This window comes from Cibotium barometz, chromosome 2 (genome assembly GCF_041138505.1).
Source record: "Cibotium barometz isolate CiBa-2024 chromosome 2, ASM4113850v1, whole genome shotgun sequence".
NCBI classification, from domain to species: Eukaryota; Viridiplantae; Streptophyta; class Polypodiopsida; order Cyatheales; family Cibotiaceae; genus Cibotium; species Cibotium barometz.
The window spans coordinates 74,775,874-74,801,764 of NC_141047.1; the positions used below are offsets into that span (position 1 = coordinate 74,775,874).

General features: G+C 38.7%; 1 protein-coding gene across 1 annotated transcript; it reads left to right on the forward strand.

Annotated features, from left to right (window-relative positions):
- The first annotated feature begins 812 nt into the window (after window positions 1-812).
- Window positions 813-7,142, forward strand: LOC147641464 (uncharacterized). Its single transcript, XM_086810662.1, has 2 exons — window positions 813-1,858; window positions 6,619-7,142. The coding sequence occupies exon 1, from the start codon at window positions 897-899 to the stop codon at window positions 1,806-1,808; it is 912 nt and encodes a 303-aa protein (XP_086666788.1). The 5' UTR covers window positions 813-896; the 3' UTR covers window positions 1,809-1,858; window positions 6,619-7,142.
- Window positions 7,143-25,891: the final 18,749 nt, after the last annotated feature.

Sequence of the window (25,891 nt, forward strand, 5' to 3'; positions counted from 1 at the left end):
CGTTTTTTTAAAACTGGGGAGTCCGTTACTGCTGTGCGTGGCTAATTGGGCTGAATCAGGCTTAAGTTGATTTTCATGATTATTTTTGGGCATTTTGGTAGTCAAATACAGTTAGGTAATTTGATCTGCCAAAAATGACACCAAATTAAATTTAAAATTTGTGTGCAACCCGCACGGGAAAAGATCAGCCTCCGACTCCTATACCTTTTCATAGGCATGTGATGTCTTTAGCTTAATTAGGATTCGAAGACTTTGATGTATTTAGGTTATCTCCGCCACCTTTTCACTGGACGTGATGGGGTGTGATGCATTTACCATTTGGTTACGTATGGTATCTTTTGCTGTTCAGTGGTGACGCATGATGATAGAGGGGTACTATAGGGGCGAGATCAAAACTAGGCGTAAGACAGCCCCCGTGACGCGACAGAGCCAACGGCGACGATATATATAAGCAACGCCGTCCCATTGCATGGCAGTAAGCACGAATTTGGCCGCAACTGCCACTAGTACGCGTGGGAAAGGGGGGGGGGGGGGGGAGCTATGATCTAGATCCCTGATCACGCTCACTCTCAATCAGAATTTAACACTGTTTTTATGACCATTGGCGCTAGTGCAATTATATGGGAGAGACCTGATCAGGAGGAGCGGACTTGTGCTGGTGGTTGGTAATGCCGGCCACGTCGCCCTCCTCTGTACTGTAGTCACAAGTGAGCTGTCGCTGTTGCTAGATGTGGAGTGTCCCTGCTCTAAAAGTGATTGGGATTTCTATCGCAAGATAAAAGATCAATTATCACCGGCCCGTTCACATCACACCCTAGGGTCCTCAACTTCCCCTCTCCGGAGTCGGAGAACAAGAAACGGGGTTTCATTTCGCATCTCTGGTGCACAGCATCAATATGCCCGTAACCCTTCATGCCGTCCCCCTTAATGATGAGCACCACAGCGCCGCCTCGGCAGCTGCTCCTCTCGCCACTTCTAGGGCTTGGCCGCCGACTGCCATCACATCATTATCAGAGCTGGCCGATCTGCAAAGCAATCGCGGCAGAGCATTCGCCTACCAGAACCCTAGCTGCGGCAGTAATTTGCAAACTGCCGGGGAGTGGCCTCCCCGTTTCTACCCTTGCAACTTCTGTAGACGAGAGTTTAGCTCTGCCCAGGCTCTCGGCGGCCACATGAACGTCCATCGTCGTGACCGAGCTCGACTCCGTCGACCTTCTCCTCCCAGCCCGGCCAATACAGAAGATCCCAACGCCGCTCCACATCATCTCCCTCCACTTGCTTCTCAACAGCTGGCTGGCGTGTCTGATTACTCTCAAAGCTCATCAATAAGCCTGATGTACCCTGTCTGTGGCGATTCCCTTTCCGGCAGCCTCCTCTTCCCCACAGTACCCTTCCTGGTTACCACTTCTCCCTTCGTGTCGAACACCTATTCAGCTGCACTAGTTTCCGATCACTCGCATAGCACATGCCCAAATGATTCCACCACTTCAAGCAGCTCGACGACATTCCTGCGGCCAGCTCCTCGGCCGCCAGCCCCATCACTCATTCCTGTAGAAGGGCAAACAAACGCAGCTGTAAAGTTCCCTCCATCATCTCATCTCGACGTGAAACGCAGTCGCCCATCGTCTGATCATTCATCAATACATCTCAGCACAAGAAAAAAGTCAAATACTCAGGCGTCCCTTGGCTTCCAACCTTATGGGTCCTTCAAGAACTTGGACGACTCGATGCATGCGCCTTCTCGATCCGATGTCGAAAAGTGTACAATTGGCTTGGACTTGGAACTACGATTGGGTCAAAGTTCCTGAACGGCGAAGCCAACCTCACAGATCTGAAAAGTCAGCGCCTCCTCTCACGAGTAAGCTGCATATATATATATATGCTTTGCTCTTTCTATTTTGTAAAAGCTCTTTCAATATTTATTAATTCAATTGCTTTCTTTTACAAATTTTTGTTATCAGTTGACGTACCTTCAGAAATTAGAATTCTAGTAGCTGAATCTCTAAATTAAGGCAGATAACTGAACTACAACCAATGAAACAAGTTAAACAGGCACTGATCTTTAGTCTTTCAGTAACTAAACAAACCGTTTGAAGCTAATTAGAAATCCATGTTGAAAATATGTGGCACGATGAAATATAATCCCTGTCGCTAATAACAGAATATAGAAAAAGATGCACGTTGTAGATTAAGCTGTAGATAAGCTACTAAATGCAAGGCAAATTTTAGATAAGGTAAAGGTTTATGATGGGTTATTAGAGCATAAAAAGCAAATATACTTCTTGAGGAGACCGGAAGAACAAATGCATATGAAGCCCTTTAGTGATTTCGCAGGACTAGCAACAAAAAGATAGAATTTCGCAGATTACGTACTCTATTTATAGCGAAGGTTATGTGTGCCGGCAAAGGACACAGAGACTAAACATGGGAGCTTTGAACATTCCGCATGTCGGGACCCTCAAAATCTGTCTATCTCTACACATTTACAATATAGCAAGTTTCTACACATTTATCTGATCATTCCATCAAAAATACCAGGAGCTAGGCAAGTACCCATTAGCTCGGTCATTGGGCAAATCTTTTTCCCTACTTAAGAACAAAATTAGGATCCTGTTGAGTGTTTTTGTCTGGAAACACTTTGTATAAAAGTGGCCGTAGCCTGCTTGGGTGCAATTTTTAAACGTAGGATGTTTTATAACAATCACAAAAGCTAAGCAACTTTGCTCAAGTTTATTCACTTGCTTGGAGAGAAATACTCCATCAATTATTGGCTAAGGAGCCTTCTGCCTCTATTGCACTCATCTTTGCATCCACGTTTTTGGGATTCTTTTTGTTGGACAAGGTTCGGAATACAAGAAATATGGGGTTATCTTGTTCTTTATCACTGGTTGGCCTTCCGTATAGTTGGCAGCTTAATATATCAATTGTATAGATGCTTTACCTGGCCTCTGTCACTTGTTTGTCAATATCCTTGATCTAGGCACTAAGTGTTGTATATACGATTGTAGTTTGATGAAATCTAATTTCTCTAATACATTTCAAAGAACAATCTGACCAACTCATAAGGATCAGTATGGAAATACACTTATACATAAGTATAACTTAGGTGATATGAATCCAAGAAACTTTTATATGCCAAAAGTACAAGTTCTGGTAACCCTACATGAGAAAAAAATTCCATCTTGTAGTAAGTAACCTAGGTGACCACGTATGATGTGGGGAAACATTTTAAAGATCCTATTATATAGGGTAGAAGCATGATATAGGATTCATTAATATATAGTGAGCTATTTTGTTTGTAGGGTAGAAGCAATTCTACAACAAACAAAGCCGTGTGAAGAGTTATTAAAAATTTTAAAGGATCTATAAATCAAAAAAACAATCACACAGCTATAGGCGTGGCTACCTGGGTCAAAGCACATATTGGTGGTACCACTATTTTCCTTTTTTGGTGGTACCACTTGTGCAACTTTTGACACTACAAGGAAAAACGACCATAGGCGTGTTTTGACAACGTGCTTTGCTATGCTAAAGCTTATGCCGCTATGCAAGCCTTATGCAAACTATGCCGCTATGCAAGCCTTATGCAAGCTATGCTAAAGTTTATGCATATTAAAGCATGCATGAGGCCTTATGCATAAAGCTTTAAGCATAAAGTTATGCATGAGGCCTTATGCATAAAGCATTATGCATAAGGCTTATGCATAAAGCATGCATGCAACCTTATGCATAAAGCTATGCATGAGGCTTATGCATAAAGCATTATGCAAGCCACGCTAGCCTAAACTAAACCGTACCCCGGCACTATGCATTACGCATGCATGCATAGAGCTTAATCTATGCATAGATCTCTATGCATTATGAATGCATGCATAGAGCTTAATCTATGCATTAAGCTCTACGAATAGAGCTTAATGCATAGATTAAGCTCTATGATTAGAGCTCTATTCATAGATTAAGCTCTATGATTAGAGCTCTATTCATAGATTAAGCTCTATGCATAGAGGACCTACAAAACAAAACCCCTCTTTAGAGGAAAGAGAGGATAAAAAGATAGAAAAGCACTTACCTCTTTTTGGTGATGTTGAAAAAGAAGATTAGAAGACATACAAAACCAACAAAAGGGTGAAGAAAGGATTAGTAATGCATACATACAAAATTGAAAAGAGAGAAAAGCAGTTACCTCTTTTTGGTGAAGTTGAAAGAGAGAATTATAAGACCTATAAAACAAAACAAAAAGTTGAGAAAAGAATTAGTAATACAAAACCCTAAAAGTGTGAATATGGATACACAAGGAAGCTTAAGCCTTATGTACATAAGGAGGTTTAAGTATAAGCCTCTTATGCATAAGAGGCTTATGCATAAGAAAGAGAGAGAGAGAGAGAGAGAGAAGAGAAGAGAATACCATTCAAAAATTTTAAACATAAGAAGCTTATGCATGAGAGAGAGAGAGAGAGAAAGAGAGAGTGAAGAGAATACGAATCAAAAACCCTAATTCTAAACGTACCATTCAAAAACCATGAATAAATGAAGAGGTGGGAGAGACAAGTGGCATAGAGATTACCTTGTGAGGAATTGTCCTTGGGAGGAGACTTGGGAGGAGACTTGAGAGGAGACTTTGTAAGGAGAGGACAAAGGGTGAGGTGCAACCATCATGATGAGGAAGAGGTACAACACAGGAGCAGAGGGGAGGGAAGTGAAAATAGTTGCGGTGTCAATGCGGGCGGGATTATTCGATTTTTTTTTAACAGAGCGCGTCTATATGCATGTCTATAAATGCGTCTATATCAGTATGGACGCGCTATAGATGCGCCTATAGACGTGAGTATAGATGCACATATAGCTGCATAAATAGCCACGTAAACCCCATCAAATCGCAAATTCATCCATGGCCCCTCTCTCACTTCCATCTCTCTCTAGTTTGCGCGTCTATGTTGCACGTCTATGTTCTCATTATCTTGTAGTGTGAGGGAATTTCAAGTGCATTTGGTTTTTCAAATGTCAATAATAAGGACACATTTAAGTGTGTATGATGGTGTGACGAGGAGTCGAGACAGTTATGACTGGGAGTGGGGGTCTTCATGCATGCGGGCTGGTAGCAGAAACGATTAGTGGCTCACCCCATTTTGTGGTTTAGAGAAGCTAGAGAGGAAAACAAGATGAGAGCTCCCTCACATTCCTTCCTCTCCTCACATTCCTTCCTGCCACATTCCCTCTTCCAAGCGAAGCGCAGGTATCCTTATGGTTGGTTCTCACCACCTTCCTTCCCTCAACACACAACCCACAGCAGGATGAAGATGACTCCTCGAAAGTCTATGGCCAAGACTAGAGAAGATGACATTGCAGATGGGAAGACTCCCCCTTGGAAGTTCGTGGGAGGATAACCAAGCGCATCTGCAAAAACAAAACCACTGCCTTCCCCGTCACACATAGTTTGCAGCAGTAGGATGACTCCTCATAAGTCTGTGGCCAAGACTGGAGAAAACCAAACTTCAGCTAGGAACACTCCCCCTCGAAAGTTTGTGGGCAGGAGAACCAAGTGCATCTCCATAAACAAAATCACCGTCTCTCACCAGCGCAAAATCTTCCAACAAAGGTGAGCACCCTTTAAGCTTTTGGTTCTCTACGCCCTCTTGCTATATGGATTAAGATGTTCACTAAAGTGGCAGATTGCATTTGTCTTGCCAGCTCATGTTCGTGATCGTGCTACCCAAAGTTAACAAAGTTTTCTCATTCAGCGGAGGAGCTCCACACACAGTACGGGCTTAGTCTTGAGGGCAAGTTGTCCAAGGATTTGATCAACGACCTCCCTGAAGAACAGTGGTTGTCATTTTTTAGGACTCGCTACCAAAAGAAGATGAAGATATACGTTAACATGGTCACGTCAGAAGTACTTGATTAGTGCTGACTCCTCTACTAAAAGGTTTATTAAGCAGCCCCTTCTAATGGTGAGCTGATAACAAAGTTTGCACGGGGCTTTGCCTATGAGAAATGTGTAACAGCTTTAACTGATCCAGCCAAGCACCGCATTGCGTGGAAAAAATTTGGCGAAAACATCTTGGAGAATTTCAAAATGCAGAAAGGAGGGCTTCAACAAAAGCTAAACAAATTTCTAGCAAACTACGGGCCATGCGGAGAGCCGTCACTCTTGGATGGTGCAACATCTGTACATACAATGTCGACAACAATGACAAGGCCCTACAATGGGACTGACAATCCCCTCTACATGGAGTTGGTAGAGGGGTTTGTTGAGATATCGAGCTCAACTAGTGATACGGTGGACATTGATGACCCACCTGGGTGATAGCTTTCGCATCTACACCACTGGCATGGTTGGTGAGATTATGGGTGATATGTGGCCAATGGCATGATAGGCTGTGTGACAGCCATTTTGGATTACTAGAGACTGGCATAGTTATAGCACCAGCTCATTTAGTTAGGTTCACATTATGGATCGACCCTTGTATATTGTAGTAGTTAAGGACTAGCCCATATAGTGTGGACTCTTATCTTTATGTTATGTTGGTTGAGTAGAGAAGAAGAAGATAGAAGAAAATTCAGCTATCCATCTCTCTCTTATGTCTTGCTCTCTTTTGTGTGTGTGTGTTTTCTTGCTAGGGTTTGAAGCTCTCCCTCTCCCCCACATTCTCTTTATGGTATCAGAGCCTGGTTCGTGTGAGAGCTAAGGAGGCAAGCAAAAGGCAAACACAAGAAAGGAAGGAAGCGGTACTACACGGGTAAGAGCACCATCATCTCTTTCCCCTTCTTGGTTTAGATACAACACCTCCTCAGTAGCTCTCAGAGCTACACATCTCCGATTGAGGAGCTGTCTTCGCGCGGGAGCAGAGCTACAAGGCAGGTATACTATATTAGACATAAATTTTTCAGCCAAATTTGCATGGGCCCCGTTTTGTTATTGCAAGGTATTTTTGATAGTTTTCTAGAAGTTCTAGTAGAGAACTGGTTCTGCTCGAAATCTGGTTATTGCAGTGTAGCAGTGCATTTTGGAAGTACAGACAAGGTTTGCATATGTATTGTTGATACTGGGTGTATGTACATGTACTCTGGTCACATTTGGTGACACACAGGCTGTGCTGAAGTATAACTATTGTAGCAATTATAGGAGATACTGCTGTATTACAGGTTGCATACAGAAGTTGTCTATTTGCAAGTTATTTGATTACTGCAGGAAAACGTGTCTGACGAAATTAATCAGATTGTTAGTGAGAAGCTGGATAAGAATAACTTCCATGCTTGGAAGTTTAGAATGACCAATTTCCTAATGGGTAAAGGATTTTGGGATTATGTAGAAGGAGACAATGAGGAGCCTCCAGAGTTACCTAAGGAGAATGCCACTCCTACAGATATAAAGGCATTCAAGAATTGAAATCAGTGTGCAAGAAAATTCATGTACTGGCTTTCAATAATTAGTGTCACATACACTATGATAGGACACACACAAGATGCAAACACTCCAGTAGTTGCATGGCAGAATCTGGTTCAGATATTCTAGACTAACACAAAGGCAAGGAAGTTGCAGTTAAAGTAAGAGTTGCATACTGTGAAAAAGAAAAGCATGTCCATCAATGAATATGCCTTAAAGATCAAGGGCATTGTTGAATCCCTTGGTTCTATCAATGTATCAGTGGAGGATGATGATTTGGTGAGTGTCTGTCTGAATGGGTTTGGCAAAGAGTATAAGCCATTCAAGACCTCCATTGCAGTTAGGGAGAATATTCCCAACTTTTGGGACTTGATATCTATGCTGATTACAGAAGAAAAGGCTTTAGGCGAGGATTCTTCTTCACAAAGCAAGAACACATCGGAAGAGGCCTTTTACTCTAATTTAGGTAGAGGCAGAGGCAGAGGTAGAGGAGGCCAAGGTGGTGGCTGACAAGGAAATCAAAATTCCGGACAACGACAGTCCAGTGATTCATAGCAGCAATCATACACAGGTGGAAGAGGTCACAGTCTAGAGGCAGGGGGAGCCAAAGAGGCCGAGGTGGTTGGAAAAGAAATAAAAATGCAAATAGCATAGAGTGCTATTACTATGGCAAACCAGGACACATGGCAAAGGACTGCTACAAAAAGCAGAACGACATTAAAAGTGGGAAGTTGCAGCAAGGCAACTATGCATCATCTAGCAAACATGGAGGTGATGATAGAAGTGAGCAGCTGTTTGTGATGCAACACATGCTTAGTTCCATAACAGAGGATGTGTCAAGATCTCAAGATATATGGTATGTGGATTCTGGCGCCTCTAACCACATGACCAGTCATGCTAAGTGGTTTAGAGATATGCAGAAAATGAAAAAACCAGGTTATGTAGAAATAGGTGATGATACTGTGCATGTTGGTAAAGTGCCATTGTCTATGCAGGATAGCAAAATGAAGTACTTGGTTAATGTACTTCATGTTTGGAATATTACAAAGAACCTGGTTTCTGTTGGACAGATGGTTGAGCAAGGTCTACAAGTGAGGTTTAATCCTCAAGAATGTTTTGTGGAAGACTTCAAAAATAAGTGTCACTTGGTTGCAAAGGGTAACAAAAATGGCAGGATGTTTTAGCCATTAAAAATAAACCCGCATAAATGCATTACATTGAGTAAACATTGATGTATGCATAGAGCTTATGTATTACTACATTAGAGCATTACTACATATGGCTTATGTATTAAGCTTTAAGCGTATGGCTTATGCATTCAGCGTAATCCCCTTATGCCCACATGCCCTTATGGCGTACACATAAAACTTTATGCAATCTCTATGCATAAAGCTTCATACATAGAGCTCTTTGTTGCAAGCTTCATGCATAGAGCTCATGCAAGCTTCTTGCGTATACTCATAAACACTATGTCCACATCATGTGCAAGCGTTCGGGTTCTCATAATCATCAATAAACGCTTTCCACTTCGTTCTCCTTGTCTTTATCATCCTTTGGTTGGTGATGAGATTCCGAACAATTATAACATAATGTAAAAAAATTAACTTATTGAGTCATATGAAAGAAGCTTTATGCAAGCCTATGCATAGAGTCTATGCACAAAGCTTAGAATCCTACACATGAAGCTCTAAGCCTCTGCATAGAGATTTATGCAAGTCTATACATGAATCTTGAAAGCCTATACATAGGCTTTATGCATAGAGTGTGCAAGCCTATGCATAGATCTTGCAAGAAGCTTTATGCAAGCCTATGTATAAAGCTTGTAAACCTATGCATAGAGCTTGCAAGCCTAAACTAGACCTGAACCCAACACCCAAAGGTTCTATAAACTTAAAAATTTCATAAAAATTTAAGGAAAAAGAGGGCTTACCTATTTTTGTGAAGCCGAATGAAAAGCTTTGTGTAGGACCTACAAAAAATAAGATTAAACAAAGTGATTAGTATATGAAACATAAGATTGCACAAAGTGAGCTTGCAAGAATCTTTATGCAAGCCTAGGCACAAAGCTTGTGTTGAGCTTGCAAAAGAAGCTTTATGTAAGCCTATGGATAGAGCCTATGTATAGAGCTTTATGCATAGCCCATGCATAGAGCTTGCAAGCCTACGCATGGAGCTTTAAGAATATGCATAGAGCTTTCAAGCCTATGCATGATCATAGCTATAAGCCAGTTCATAGAGCTTTATGTAAGCCTATGCATAGGCTTTATGCATAGATCTTGCAAGCCTATGTATAGAGCTTGCAAGAAGCTTTATGCAAACCTATCCATAGAGGTTGCTAGATTAAACTATACCTAAACCCGGAACCCAAGGGTGTAATAATCTTAGAACTTGCACAAACAATTAAAAGAAAAAGAGGGCTTACCTGTTTTTGTGAAGACAAAGGAAAAGCTTTATGTGCAATGACCTACAAAACATAAGATTAAACAAAGTGATTAGTACATGAAGCATAAGATTAAACAAAAAGAGCTTGCAAGAAACTTTATTCAAGCCTATGGATAAAGCTTGCATAGAGTTTGCACAAGAAGCTAACCTATGCATAGTCTAGCTTTACGTGACCCTAATGCATAGAGCTTTATGCATAGCCTATGCATAGAGCTTACATAAATCTTGAAAGCATATGTATAGAGCTTGCAAGTCTATGCATGAAGCTCTAAGCCTATACATAGAGCTTTATGCAAGCCTATGCATAGAGCTTTCAAGACTATGCATGAAGCTGTAAGCCTATGCATAGAGCTTTATGCAAGCCTATGAATTAAGCTTGTAAGCCTACTATGCATAGGATTTATGCATAAGCTTTATGCCAGCCTATGCATAAAGCTTGCAAGCCTATGTATAGAGCTTGCAAGCCTAAACTAAACCTAAATATGGCACCCAAGTGTGCAATAAACTTAGAACTTGCATAAACAATTTTAAAAACAAAGGGCTTATCTATTTTTGTGAAGCCTAAGGAAAAGATTTATGCAAGACCTACAATACATAATATTAAACAAAGTGATTAGTACGTGAAACATAAGATTAAACCAAGTGAGCTTGCAAGAAGATTTAGGCAAGCCTATGCATCAATGTTGCATAAAGTTCTTGCATAGAGCTTGCAAGAAGCTTTCTGAAGGCCTATGCATAAAGTTCTTGAAGCTTTCTGAAGGCCTATGCATAAAGTTCTTGCATAGAGCTTGCAAGAAGCTTTCTGAAGGCCTATGCATAGAGCCTATGCAAGAAGCTTTATGAAAGCCTATGCATAAACTTTATATGCCTAAACTAAAATGGAACCTAGCACCAAGGGTGCAATAGAGCCTATGCAAGAAGCTTTATGAAAGCCTATGCATAAAGTTTGCACGCCTAAACTAAAACAGAACCTAGCACCAAGAGTGCAATAAACTTAGAACTTGCATAAAAAATTAAGAGAAAAAGGAGCTTACTTCATTTTGTGAAGCAAAAGGAGAGGATTAGTGTAAGACTTACAAAACATAAGATTAAACAAAGTGATTAGTACATGAAATATAAGATTAAACAAAGTGATTACAAAACATAAGATTAAACAAAGTGATTATTGCATTGAGAGAATTGAGAGTTCTATGCATGAAAGTGAGAAGAATAAGTGAAGATAAGTGAGAAGAATAAGAAAAAGAAGAAGACAAGAATCAAGACCTAAGTATGCATGCACATAGAAAATTGAAACAAAGGGGAGAGAATAGAGAATATAAACCGTTATCTTCAGCATCATGAAACTTTGAAAGCAAATAAATGAAGGAGGAGAGAATGAGTTTCATGCTTGAGGTCCTTGAGATGCTTGAGGTATGTAACATGAAGGAAGGAGAGGAAACATGTTTAGCGTGGGTTTTTGGGAGAACAAAGAATGGACGCACGCTGAGTGAGAGAATTGAATTTTTCCCAGTACGTGGCTATATATGCACGATTGGCTCTACACGCATGCATAGCTGCATACGACTATAGCCATGCATATAGCCGTATACTGGAAAAAAAATCCTTTTTGTATGTAGCCCGTGACTCTCACTACTTTCTCTCACTGTGTTGCACGACTATACCATCATCCTCTTGTAGTGCACTTCAAAAAGTACTTGAGAGCTACTACCTAACTGTACTTGAGACTTCCCACACATACTTAAAAGAACTGCAAAAAGTACTTAAGTACTTAGATGGGAGAAAAAAGTGCATAAGAAAGCTGTACGAGCTTTGCAAAGTGGAAAGTTATAAAACACAATGCCACCTTATCAAAGTGTTTGAGGATTTCAGAGGTAATTGAGAGCACATTCAAGGATAGATTGCATATCTGAGGGGCAAGTCAAGTAGATGCACTGTATACATCAAAAAAGCCTTTCTACCAATCCTCTTTGGACATATATATTTTTGTTTGTGGAGACACGGGTCTCTATTGCCCAAAAGTCAAATACAAGGTCTTTAATCTCAGGTGTGATGCTGGTAGTACGATGCACCTGTCATTGGCATGTAAATAGGGGGAAGAGTCCATTGTCATCCTCACACTGCAAGCATGAATTGGCACAGAAATGATGTTCCTCCTATGTATACCCAATGCCTTGGCAATTGTTCCGCTACTCAAGAGCTTTGCATCCTTTGCATCATTGGAATTAATACGGTCCATCACAGTTGCCCTTTGGAGAAAAAACTCATTACTTGAGTGAGGCACCTTCACTTTGGACAAGGTTTTGCGAATGTCAGAGAAACTTTCTCTCTCCAGTTCCATTGCTGGTGGTCATAGACCATGAAACGTTGGCTGTAGAGGATTTTCCTAAGAATCTCTCTTTTAATTTCATTTGCTAGTCCTTGTGTTTTCTTGCGCCCAGCACTTGGCCACAACTTTGCAAATCTTCTTTCTTTGGATTTCATCAACTTGGTCATTTTCGCTCACGATCCTTTCCACATCCTTTGTCCTGCTTATCTGTTCTCTCTTCTTTGTATCCCAGTAATCTCTCATACTTGGTATGACTTCTGGTGGAGTGCTGCAGTGCTCACACATGGACCCACGCATGGACCCACGGTGGAATTGGTGAACCCTACAAAAAACAACCATCCATTAATGGCATGAATCAATCATGACACAAATGCAAAATTAAGGGTATTGACATCTCATCAACTAAGTACCCAGCTCAGTGTGTAGCTCCAATGTGTTTACATCTCTACACCTTAGTATCCTAGAACTGACGTCTCTCCATTCTGTTGAAACCTCTTAACTTTGTGACTCCATGCACTTGGCTAAGTCATTGGTAGTTTAATGGTGTAACAAATTGATCTCACTAATCACAACTCAAAGACTCTCAGTACTAGGAACCAGCTGAATATTCGAAGCTTGGGATATGGTAGACGATGATGCCTCGTTCAGGAGCCAGGCCGACAACAATGAATGGCATCTAGGCATCCGGTTGTTCTACATGGTATGCAGATGCATAAGGAAGGAAGATGGATGTTTGTCTTGACTCTACATGAGAGAGAGAGAGAGAGAGAGAGAGAGAGAGAGAGAGAGAGAGAGAGAGAGAGAGAGAGAGAGAGAGAGAGAGAGAGAGGGAGGGAGAGAGAGAGAGGGAGGGAGAGTGAAAGATGGTTATTACCAAGGAGGTCGTGGGCACATAGTTGGAATTATTTGAAGACAACAATTTTTTCTTTTCTTTATTTTCATTGTTTTCCCCCAAATTCACTACATGAAAAGGAATGTGCAAGACACTCCTTTTTGGTACCACCAATACATGCTTTGACCCACTAGTATGTAGTTACATCAACACCAATAATCACGTGTATAGTAGCATCAATAACCGTGTGTATAATAGCAAAATATCCGCATCTACAAAACAATGTTTATAGCTGCGTGTATTGTCATTAAAAAAATGGGGACATAATGGGAGAGATTTGGGAACATGTGTCCTCTCAAATCTCCCCCATTTTGTCTCCGTTTTTTTTTTTTAAAAATCACATTATTTTAATACTAGTTAATGACATTTGAAACACTTAAACACTTAAAATATAAAAAATAATTACAATAAGCAAAAATATCATGGATTATATTACAAATTTCAAATTACATAGTTCATTACACCTAAATCCTAAAGTACATTTTGTTGAGCTTGTTCCACTAAATCGACAAGCTCATGCATGAGCTATTGTTTCGTGTGTGAAAGAGGTAAGACAATTCTGACTCCACTCTATGATTTCTTCGGAAAGCTTCTCTTGGGACTTGTTGATTTTGTCTTGAGTGCAGCCATGCTTTTGTACACCATGAACAAGATTTGGAACAAGAGCAGTATTGTATATGGATCTTCATCGTTTTGTTACATGAGCAACAATAACATGTTATTGTTTATCTTCATTAACGTTTCAGGGCTAGCCATTAAAATTAAACTCGCATAAATGCATTACATTGAGTAAGCATTTATGTATGCATAGAGCTTATGTATTACTACATCAGTGCATTACTACATATGGCTCATGTATTAAACTTTAAGCATATGGCTTATGCATTAAGCATAATTACCTTATGCCCACACGCCCTTATGGCGTACACATAAATATTTATGCAATATCTATGCATAAAGCTTCATACATAGAGCTCTTTGTTGCAAGCTTCATGCATAGAGCTCATGCAAGCTTCTTGCGTATACTCATAAACACTATGTCCACATCATGTGCAAGCGTTCGGGTTCTCATAATCATCAATAAACGCTTTCCACTTCGTTCTCCTTGTCTTTATCATCCTTTGGTTGGTGATGAGATTCCAAACACTTATAACATAATGTAAAAAATTTAACTTATTGAGTCATATGAAAGAAGCTATCTGTTTAAGCTTCCAAGCCTATGCAAAGAGCTCATGCACAAAGCTTAGAATCCTACGCATGAAGCTCTAAGCCTCTGCATAGAGATTTATGCAAGCCTATACATGAATCTTAAAGGCCTATACATAGGCTTTATGCATAGAGTGTGCAAGCCTATGCATAGATCTTGCAAGCATGCAAGCCTACGTATAAGCTTGTAAACCTATACATAGAGCTTGCAAGCCTAAACTAGACGTGAACCCAACACCCAAAGGTTTTATAAACTTAGAAATTTCATAAAAATTTAAAGAAAAAGAGGGCTTACCTATTTTTGTGAAGCCGAATGAAAAGCTTTTTGCAAGACCTACAATGTAAGATTCCTCCCTCCAGCTTTTGAGGTGTGCAGGTGTAAGAACCTCCTCTTCTAATCTTATAATTATTCCCCTCTCTGAAGTAAAGAAAGATTCTGTTTTACCCTATTTTGGCCTGGAGAGAGAAAATGTCTAGAGGGAGGTAATTCAAAATTGAGATATTTTTGGATGTAAAAATCCTCCTAGTGTCTAAAATGGTTTCCCTTGAAATAGAAATTCAAAAAGAACTTTCCAATGTGCAATTGAAATTAATTGAAAATAGGTATAAAGGACCTTAGCCTAAGGGTCCAGAATTTTAAAAAAATTTAGATTAAGGTCCAATTAAGGTTCCTATGGACCAATAAGATTAATCCTAATGTAGGGAGGAGATAAATTAAAGAATAAAAGAAAAACCTCCCAAAAATGAGTAAATACTCACATAAGATGAAGAGTGGACTAAGGACCAAAGAAAAGAATTAAAAATTTAAAATTTGACATCTCGGTGTGGGGATCTCTCCTCATGAAGTAGGCACTTTTTTCTCATCATTACTCCCATTTTTTAATCAATAAAATGAGATATTTTCATCTCTCCTCTCTCCTTTTTCAAAACTAGATCTAGAAAGTAAGCTGAACTGATAAAAAATGGTCAAAATTGACCAAACTGATCTGGAAAATTCTAGAATCAGTTTTCTTGGTTAGAGGCTCATTTTTTCCTATAAATAGAAGCCTCCCCCTTTGTAAAAGCTTAATGGTGTTTATGCACTGTTACTCTACTCCTATCGTGAGCCATCTACATTGAATTTTTTAATAATTCAATTGTTTTTGGCCTAATCCTCTCCAAAGTGAAGTGGTGGCCACTATTGCTTCAAACAATAGTAGAACCCTCAATCCCTCAAGCCAAAGGAGAGCTTACAAGCTTCATGTAAGCTAATTTTCTTACTTTGTTTACAAATTTTAATGAAAAATCTATGGTTTTCTTGATTTTTATGTTTTGCAAAAGATTGAATTAAATTCAAATGCTATGCCTTTGATGAAAAGGCCACCCCCTTCTCTTCTTTACATTCCAACCCTTCTTAATCCTTGAAAGATTAACTAAGTGATTAATTAAACTCTTTTTATTGTTTACTCTCTTGAATTTAGAAAATTATGTAAATTAGAGTCCTATAATTCTAAATTGGGTTAATTAAGTTAAATGAAGAAGATAAAAATGAGAAATGGTCAGCCATACAAAGGAGGTTATGGCAAAATTTTCCAGAATTTTGTGAAAAAGGAAGTTTGTTTTTATGTTATTCCAAAAGAGTAATTCCCACCATTTTTGCATCTAAAAGAAATATTCTAATTACTCCATGTACATATTCACCTATGAATATGCATGGATATCACTGATATTAATTATTAAATTTGATTATATGCATAGAAAGATGCATAATGGAATTTTTTTATTACAAAAGTGTTATTCTTATTAAATTTGATTTCTATGCATAGAAAGATGCATAAAGAAATTTTTTTTATTACAAAAGTGTTATTCTTATTAAATTTGATGTTTATGCATAGAAAGATGCATAAAGGAATTTTTTTATTATAAAAGTAATATTCTTATTAAATTTAATTTTTATGCATAGAAAGATGCATAAAGAAAATTTTTTTATTATAAAAGTGTTATTCTTATTAAAATTGATTTTTATGCATAGAAAGATGCATAAAGGAATTTTTTTATTATAAAAGCATTATAAAAATTGATTTTTATGCATAAATAGATGCATAAAGAAATTCTTTTTATTTTAAAAGTGTTATTCCTATTAAATTTGATTTTATGCATAAATAGATGCATAAAAGGATTTTTTTATAAAAGTGTTATTCCCATTGAAGTTGATTTTTATGCATAAATAGATGCATAAAGAATTTTTATATCAAAATTAGAATTCAATAAATTCTATGTTTAAATTCTATGAGTATTTGATAAATGAATAATTAAATACTCTAAGAGAGAAATTTCTATCGTTTTATATTCACCCGGATTGTAAAAAGAAAATTTAGGAAATCTATCAAGATCGATAAATGATTAATTTATTCCTCATTGGAATTCGTAACTATTTTAGAAATCGGGTAAGGGAATATATTTAAAGAAAGAAATTCAGTAAAATAGTAACTGAATTACCAAACCTTTTCAAGAAAGATACTTCAAGGAAAATCTTATCTGACTCGAACCTTGAATCAGACTATGACCAAGACCAAACTCTTTTGTCAGTTTCGAGGAAGGTTTCAAGGAAAGAAGGTGTGACTAGTTTAGAAAAATACACTCAAAACTCCTCCCAATCTGAAACTAAGTTTGAGACCCTTCGAATTGATCTGTGGATCAAGGTTATAGAATTCGAGGAATTCTGGTATGAAACTTAGAATTTCGATCAAGAAGTTTGGGGATACTGATTCAAGAAATACTCCTTGTATTCAAAAGAAAATCAAACTGAAAACTTGCATAGAAATGAGATGTAATGTGAATAGATGTCATGTGAATCAGATAGATGTGAATGAATGGATGGATGGGATGTGATGTGAATAGATATGATGAGATGTGATGTTAATCAGATAGATGTGAATGAATGGATGGATGGGATGTGATGTGAATAGATGTGATGAGATGCGATGTAAATCAGATAGATGTGAATGAATGGATGAGATGTAATGTGATGTGAATTGGGATGTGAATGTGTATGTGAAAATGGATGTGAATGTGTATGTGAAGAATGGATATGAATGTGTATGTGAAAATGGATGTGACTGTGTATGTGAAGAATGGATGTGGATGTGTATGTGAAGAATGGATGTGGATGAGTATGTGAAAGAATGGATGTGGATGTGTATGTGAAAGAATGTGATGTGATGTAAAGAGATGTGATGTGACATGAATATATATGGATGTGAAGTGATAGATATGAATGTATGGATAGATGTGGGTAGTCGTACATGTGAAAAATTGGATGGATGTGGATGAATGAGATGAGATGTGTATGAATGAGATATGATGTGGATAGAAGTGATGTGATATAATGTGGATAGAATGTATGTGATGGGATGGTTATGAGAATGAATGTGATGGATATGAATGAATGTGATGTGATGGATGTAAATGGATGTGATGTAAATGAATGTGATGGACGTGAATAGATATGATGTGATGTGAATTGGGATGTGAATGAATGCGATGTGATGTCATGTGAATCGGGATGTGAGTGAATGAGATGTGATGTAAATTGGGATAGATGTGAATGGATGATATGTGATGTGAATGAATACGATATGATGAGATGTGGATATGGGTAGATGCGAGTGGATGAGATTTGATGCGGATAAATAAGGAAAGATGTGATGAGATGGAAAATGATGTGATGAGAATGGGAATACATATGAAATAAATGAGGATTGATGTGGAACAACGTGGAAAGACGAGAGTTTGTTATAGAAACTGTATTTATGACCTGTTTTTAAATGACTGTTTTATGTCAATAATGCTGGGGAAGCATTTTGTTCGTCTTGTGAATGAGATCGTGGAAACCTAACTGATAAAGTTGCAATAGCTGACGGAGAGTCAATGGAGGACGTCTCACGTAGCAAGGTCGGCCGAGGTCTTGACTAGCCTCGGTTTGATTTAAATGGTGAGCTTCCGGTACGATGGATGAGGGACCAAGGAAGTGGCTTATGAGTGAAGCGCTAGGTGACCTACGAAGGATCCTAGAGGGTACTGACCATACAGTGCTCGGGCTCTGGGTCGCCGCAGATACCCACACATGCATTGTGGAAGATATTGGAACAAGGAGTAAGAGTTGTTTTCTGAATTCAGGCATGGATCTGGTTAATTGACCTTGCTGGTCCTCAACGGATGAGTCCATGGCTCTTTTATATGGATCTGTTGGTCGTTGATCTTGCTAATCTTCAACGGAGATTCCATTTTTATTTTTATAAGTGAAAATATTACCGAGTACTATGAGCTAGGAACTATCGAAAAGGCCCTTGAATGGACAGGTGTGGTGAGCGTTCTGGTTTGCCAATGATGCCATAGGTACACTGATGAAGGAATGATTGGAAATGAGAATTCAACCGGATATTTTGGAGGATTATGATCAGTGATACTATGGTTTCATTAAAAAGATTGTTTTAAAGACAACTGAATCTATGGAAAAGGCGATTTCATATTGGGTGTGTAAGTGTTATGATTAGCTTGAAGTTTGCATGAAGTTCCGGCTGGGAACTCTTTTCCCTAGAACTCGGGACAAAACCTAACCAAATTCTTATAAATGGATCCCATCACTACATTGGTTGGGCGATTGGCTAACCCACGAGACTGGATGGGATTAGGCTAAACTGATGGATCCCTAAAATGAGACTCAATTCTGTTATGGTACGATAGATGAAGTAAATCCCGGATAAAAATTATTCTATGGAAAAGAATCAACGGCTGTGCCTCTCAATGAGGAAAAAAAGCGTTGGTCTCTATGATCCAAGTGTAATCTTTTCCTTGATCTGACTATGGGACTTACGGGTTCGGTCAGATCAGTTCAGTTAGTTAAGGCTCTTGACTACGTTAGAGTAAAAATATATCCTGTAGGAATCGCCCGTGCTTTTCGAGCGAGGGAAGTTTTTTCGGGTTCGGTTTTGGAAGAACCGAGGGATTAGTCTCTTGTCCGGATATACGTGGGCAAGGCCGTGAGCGAGTGAGGGACCCTGCTTCGCACAAGAAGTGCTACTTCTGCTCTGCTAGCACCCCAGAGTTCATTGCGTAGAGGGAACAAGGATCTCTCATACAAAAAATAAGATTAAACAAAGTGATTAGTATATGAAACATAAGATTAAACAAAGTGAGCTTGCAAGAATCTTTATGCAAGCCTAGGCACAAAGCTTGTGTTGAGCTTGCAAGAAGCTTTATGTAAGCCAATGGATAGAGCCTATGTATAGAGCTTTATGCATACCCTATGCATAGAGCTTGCAAGCCTATGCATGCAGCTTTAAGCCTATGCATAGAGCTTTCAAGCCTATGCATGATCATAGCTCTAAGCGAATTCATAGAGCTTTATTCAAGCCTATGTATAGGCTTTATGCATAGATCTTGCAAGCCTATGTATAGAGCTTGCAAGAAGCTTTATGCAAACCTATCCATAGAGGTTGCTAGCCTAAACTATACCAAAGCCCGGCACCCAAGGGTGTAATAATCTTAGAACTTGCACAAACAATTAAAAAGAAAAAGAGGGCTTACCTGTTTTTGTGAAGCCAAAGGAAAAGCTTTATGCAAGACCTACAGAACATAAGATCAAACAAAGTGATTGGTACATGAAACATAAGATTAAACAAAGTGAGCTTGCAAGAAACTTTATTCAAGCCTATGGATAAAGCTTACATAGAGCTTGCACAAGAAGCTAACCTATGCATAGTCTAGCTTTACGTAAGCCTAATGCATAGATCTTTATGCATAGCCTATGCATAGAGCTTGCACAAAGCTTGCAAGCCGATGTATAGAGCTTGCAAGTCTATGCATGAATCTCTAAGCCTATACATAGAGCTTTGTGCAAGCCTATGCATAGAGCTTTCAAGACTATGCATGAAGCTCTAAGCCTATGCATAGAGCTTTATGCAAGCCTATGCATTAAGCTTGTAAGCCTACTATGCATAGGCTTTATGCCAGCCTATGCATAAAGCTTGCAAGCCTATGTATAGAGCTTGCAAGCCTAAACTAAACCTAAATATGGCACCCAAGTGTGCAATAAACTTAGAACTTGCATAAACAATTTTAAAAAAAGAGAACTTACCTATTTTTGTGAAGCCTAAGGAAAAGCTTTATGCAAGACCTATAATACCTATTTTTGTGAAGCCTAAGGAAAAGCTTTATGCAAGACCTATAATACATAAGATTAAAAAAAGAGAACTTACCTATTTTTGTGAAGCCTAAGGAAAAGCTTTATGCAAGACCTATAATACATAAGATTAAACAAAGTGATTAGTACGTGAAACATAAGATTAAACCAAGTGAGCTTGCAAGAAGATTCAGGCAAGCCTATGCATAAATGTTGCATAAAGTTCTTGCATAGAGCTTGCAAGAAGGTTTATGAGGAAAGGATCATGAAAGAAAATGACCAAGTTGATGAAATCCAAAGAAAGAAGATTTTGCAAAGTTGTGGCCAAGTACTGGGCACAAGGAAACACAAGGACTGACAGATGAAATTAAAACAGAGATTCTTAGGCAAATCCTCTACAGCCAACATTCCGTGGGCTATGACCACCAGCAATGGAACTGGAGAGAGAAAGTTTCTCTAACATTCGCAAAACCTTGTCCAAAGTGAAGGTGCCTCGCTCAAGTAATGAGTTTTTTTTCCAAAGGGCAACTATGACGGCCTGTATCAATTCCAATGCAGAGGATGCAAAGCTCTTGAGTAGCAGAACAATTGCCAAGGCATTGGTGGGTATACATAGGAGGAACATCATTTTTGTGCCAATTCATGCTTGTAATGTGAGGATGACAATGGACTCTTCCCCTTGTTTACATGCCAATGACAGGTGCATCGTACTACCAGTATCACACCTGAGATTAAAGACCTTGTATTTGACTTTTGGGCAATAGAGACCCGTGTCTCTGCAAAAACAAAAAAGATATATGTCCAAAGAGGATTGGTAGAAAGGCTTTTTTGATGCATCCAGTGCATCTACTTGACTTGCCCCTCAGGTATGCAATCTATCCTTAATGTGCTCTCAATTACCTCTAAAATCCTCTCAAACACTTTTCTAAGGTGGCACTGTGTTTTATAACTTTCCACTTTGCAAAGCTCGTATAACTTTCTTATGCACTTTTTTCTCCCATTTAAGTACTTAAGTACTTTTTGGAGTTCTTTTAAGTATGTGTGGGAAGTCTCAAGTACATTTAGTAGCTCTGAAGTACTTTTTAGAGTCTTTACAAGTACTGTATATTAATGAATCCTATATCATGCACTACAAAAGGATGATGGTATAGTCATACAACGGAGTGAGAGAAAGTAGTGAGAGAGTCCTGGCTGCATGCAAAAAGGATTTTTTTCCCAATATACGGCTATATGCATGGCTATAGCCGTATGTGGCTATGCATGCGTGTATAACCAATCGTGCATATATAGCCACGTACTGGGAAAAATTCAATTCTCTCACTCAACGTGCGTCCATTCTTTGTTCTCCCAAAAACCTACGCTATACATGTTTCCTCTCCTTCCTTCATGTTACATACCTCAAGCATGAAACTCATTCTCTCCTCCTTCATTTATGTGCTTTCATAGTTTCATGCTGAAGATAAGGGTTTATATTCTCTATTCTCTCCCCTTTGTTTCAATTTCTATGTGCATGCATACTTAGGTCTTGATTCTTGTCTTCTTCTTTTTTTATTCTTCTCACTTGTCTTCACTTATTCTTCTCACTTGCATGTATAGAACTCTCAATTCTCTCAATGCACTAATCACTTTGTTTAATCTTATATTTAATCTACTAATCACTTTGTTTAATCTTATATTGTGTAAAACTTACACTAATCCTCTCATTCGGCTTCACAAAAAGAAGTAAGCTCCTTTTTCTTTTAATTTTTTATGCAAGTTCTAAGTTTCCTTTGCCCTGCTTATATGTTCTCTCTTCTTTGTATCCCAGTAACCTCTCATACTTGGTATGACTTCTGGTGGAATTTGCACTGCAGTGCTCACACATGGACCCACAGTGGCATTGATGAACCCTACAAAAAACAACTGAAAGATCCCTGGTCCCTCCGCGTGAGGAATTCAGGGTTGATAGCATTGGAAGTAGCACTTCTTGCGCAGGGCAGGGCCTCTCACTCGGGGCCTCGCCCACGGATATCCAGACAAGAGACTAGTCCCTCGGTTCATCCAAAACCAAACTCGAAAAAACTTTCCCCACCCGGAAAGCATGGTTCATCCAAAACCATGCTTTCATCCAAAACCATTCTCGAAAAAACTTTCCCCACCCGGAAAGCATGGGCGAATCCTCCAGGATATTTTTACTCTAACGTAGTCAAGAGCCTTAACTAACTGAACTAATCCGACCGAATCGGTAAGTTCCAAGGTCAGATCAAGGAAAAGACTTACACGTGGATCATAGAGACCAACGCTTTTTTCCTCATTGAGAGGCACAGCCGTTGATTCTTTTCCACCCATAGAACAATTTCTATCTGGGATTTACTTCATCTAACAGAGTTGAGTCTCATTTTAGGGATCCATGAGTCCAGCCTAACCCCATCCAGCCTCGTGGGTCAGCCAACCACCCAACCACTGTAGTGATGGGATCCATTTAGGAATTTGGTTAGGTTTTGTCCCAGGTACCAGAGGGAAAAGAGTTCCCAGGCCCCCTAGCCGGATTTTCATGCAAACTTCAAGCTAGTCACACCACTTCACAAATTCAGCTATCTTTAAAACAATCTTTTAATGAAACCATAGAATCACTGATCATAATCCTCGAAAATATCTAGTTGAATTCTAATTTTCAAGCATTCCTTCATCGGTGTACTTATGGCATCATTGGCACAATCAGAACGCTCACCACCTGTCCACTCAGGGGCCTTTTCAATAGTTCCTAGCTCATAGTACCCGACAATTTATTCGCTTATAAAAATCGAAAATGGTATCTCCGTTGAAGATCAGCAAGATCGACCAAGAGATCCATATAAAAGAGCCATGGACTTAGCTGTTGAGGACCAATAAGATCAATCAACCAGATCCATGCCCGATTTCAGAAAACAACTCTTACTCCTTGCTCCAATATCTTCCCCGACGCACGTGTGGGTATCTTCGGCGACCCAGAGTTTGAGCATCGTATGGTCAGCAACCTCTAGGATCCTTTCGCAGGTCACCTAGCACTTCACTCATAGGCCGCTTCCTTGGTCCCTCATCCACCATACCGGAAGCTCACCATTTAAATCGAACCGAGGCTGGTCATCAAGACCTCGGCCGACCTTGCTACGTGAGACGTCCTCTGTTGACTCTCCATTAGCTATTGCAACTTTATCAGTTAGGTCTCCACGACCTTATTCACAAGATGGTCAAAAAGCTTCCCCAGCATTCTTGACAGATTGTTCCATATCCATTTCATATGTATTCACATCCAATCACATCATTTTTCCATCTCATCACATCTTTCCTCATTTATTCTCATCAGATCTCATCCACTCGCATCTGCCTATATCCACATCTCATCACATCATATTCATTCACATCTATCCCATTTCACATCACATCACATCACATTCATTCACATCACATATCATCCATTCACATCTATCCCAATTTACATCACATCCATTTTACATCACATCTCATTCATTCACATCCCGATTCACATCACATCGCATCTCATCCATTCACATCCCATATTATTTATTCACATCGTGATTCACATGACATCACATCTCATTCAGTCACATCCCGATTCACATCACATCACATCTATTCACGTCCATCACATTCATTTACATCATATCCATTTACATCCATCATATCACATTCATTCATATCCATCACATTCATTCTCATCAGCATCCCATCACATACATTCTATCCACATTACATCACATCACATCTATCCACATCATATCTCATTCATCCCATCCACATTACATCACATCCACATCATGTCTCATTCATACACATCTCATCTCATTCACCCACATCCATTCTTTCACATACACATGCACACCCCTTCTTTTACATACACATCCACATCCATTCCTTCACATACACATCCATATCCATTCTTTCACATACACATCCACATCCCTTTACATCACATCACATTCTTTCACATACACATCCACATCCATTCTTTCACATACACATACACATCCACATCCATTCTTTCACATACACATGCACATCCATTATCTACATCCACATCCATGTACTTCCCATCTCACCCTTTCACATATCCTCTCATCTCATCATTCTCATCCACATCCATTTACTTCACATCTCATCCCCATTCATTTTCATCACACCACATCCCATTCACATCTTATCGCATCTTATTTTCATCTTATCACATCCTATCACATCCATTTACACCTTATCACATCCGTTCACATCCTATCGCATCCCATTTACATCTTATCACATCCATTCACATCCTGTCACATCCCATTCATATCTTATCACATCCATTCACATCCTATTCCCATTTAGTAGTTTTTACTACTTTAATATCGATAATGGGACTTTTTCTAAATTTTTGCCAATTGCTTGGCCTAGATAAAGGTTCTTTTTCTCGACGACTATTTCCATATTCTTTCTCAAATGAATTAAATTCAATATTCCTCTTTTGGAATAGAAGAATTCATGGGATTTACAAAAATCAATTCTACCCATATTTCCACTTTTGATAAATAATCATACATTGAATTTTACTAAAAATTTTCTTTTTCTCACTTAATTTCTTGGACCTCAATTATCATGGGAATTCCTCTTTTTGCATTTGATTATTTGCATTCCAATATCATGGGAATTCCTCTTTTATCATCAAATATTTCTCATAAAATAAATTCATCAAAAATAAATATCCATTAACTCAATATGCTAGGAATTTCTCTTTTCCCATCTAAATGGTTGAATTCCAAATTTCATAGGAAATCCTCTTTTACCATTTAAATATTTCTCATAGATAAAATAAATTTATCTAAAATTTATCTTTAAATTTAAATAAAATATCCAATAATTTCAATATGCTAAGAATTTCTCTTTTCTCATCTAAATGATTGAATTTCAAATATCATAGAAATTTCTCTTTTATAATTAAATATAATTTTCATAATTTTCTCATTTCTTAATCCAATTGGTCCATAGGAACCTTAATTGGACCATAATCTAAAAATTTCTGAAAATCTAGACCCTTAGGCGCTAAGGTCCTTTATACATATTTTCAATTAATTCCAATTGCACATTGGAAAGTTCTTTTTGAATTTCTGATTCAGGGGAAACCATTCTAGACACTACGAGGATTTTTATATCCAAAAATATCTCAATTTTGGACTACCTGCCTCTAGACATTTTCTCTCTCGAGGCCAAAACAAGATAAAACAAAATCTTTCTCTTATTTTAGAGAGGGGAATAATTATAAGATCAAAAGGGGAGGTTCTTACTCCTATACACCTCAAAAGCTGGAGGGAGGAATCTTACAACAACCATCCATTAATGGCATGAAGCAATCATGACGCAAATGCAAAATTAAGGATATTAACATCTCATCAGCTAAGTACCCAGCTCAGTGTGTGTAGCTCCAATGTGTTTACATCTCTACACCTCAGTATCCTAGAGAGAGCT

Coding starts and splice junctions, on each gene's coding strand:
- LOC147641464 (XM_086810662.1), top strand. CDS start 897: ATGCCCGTAACCCTTCATGCCGTCCCCCTTAATGATGAGCACCACAGC.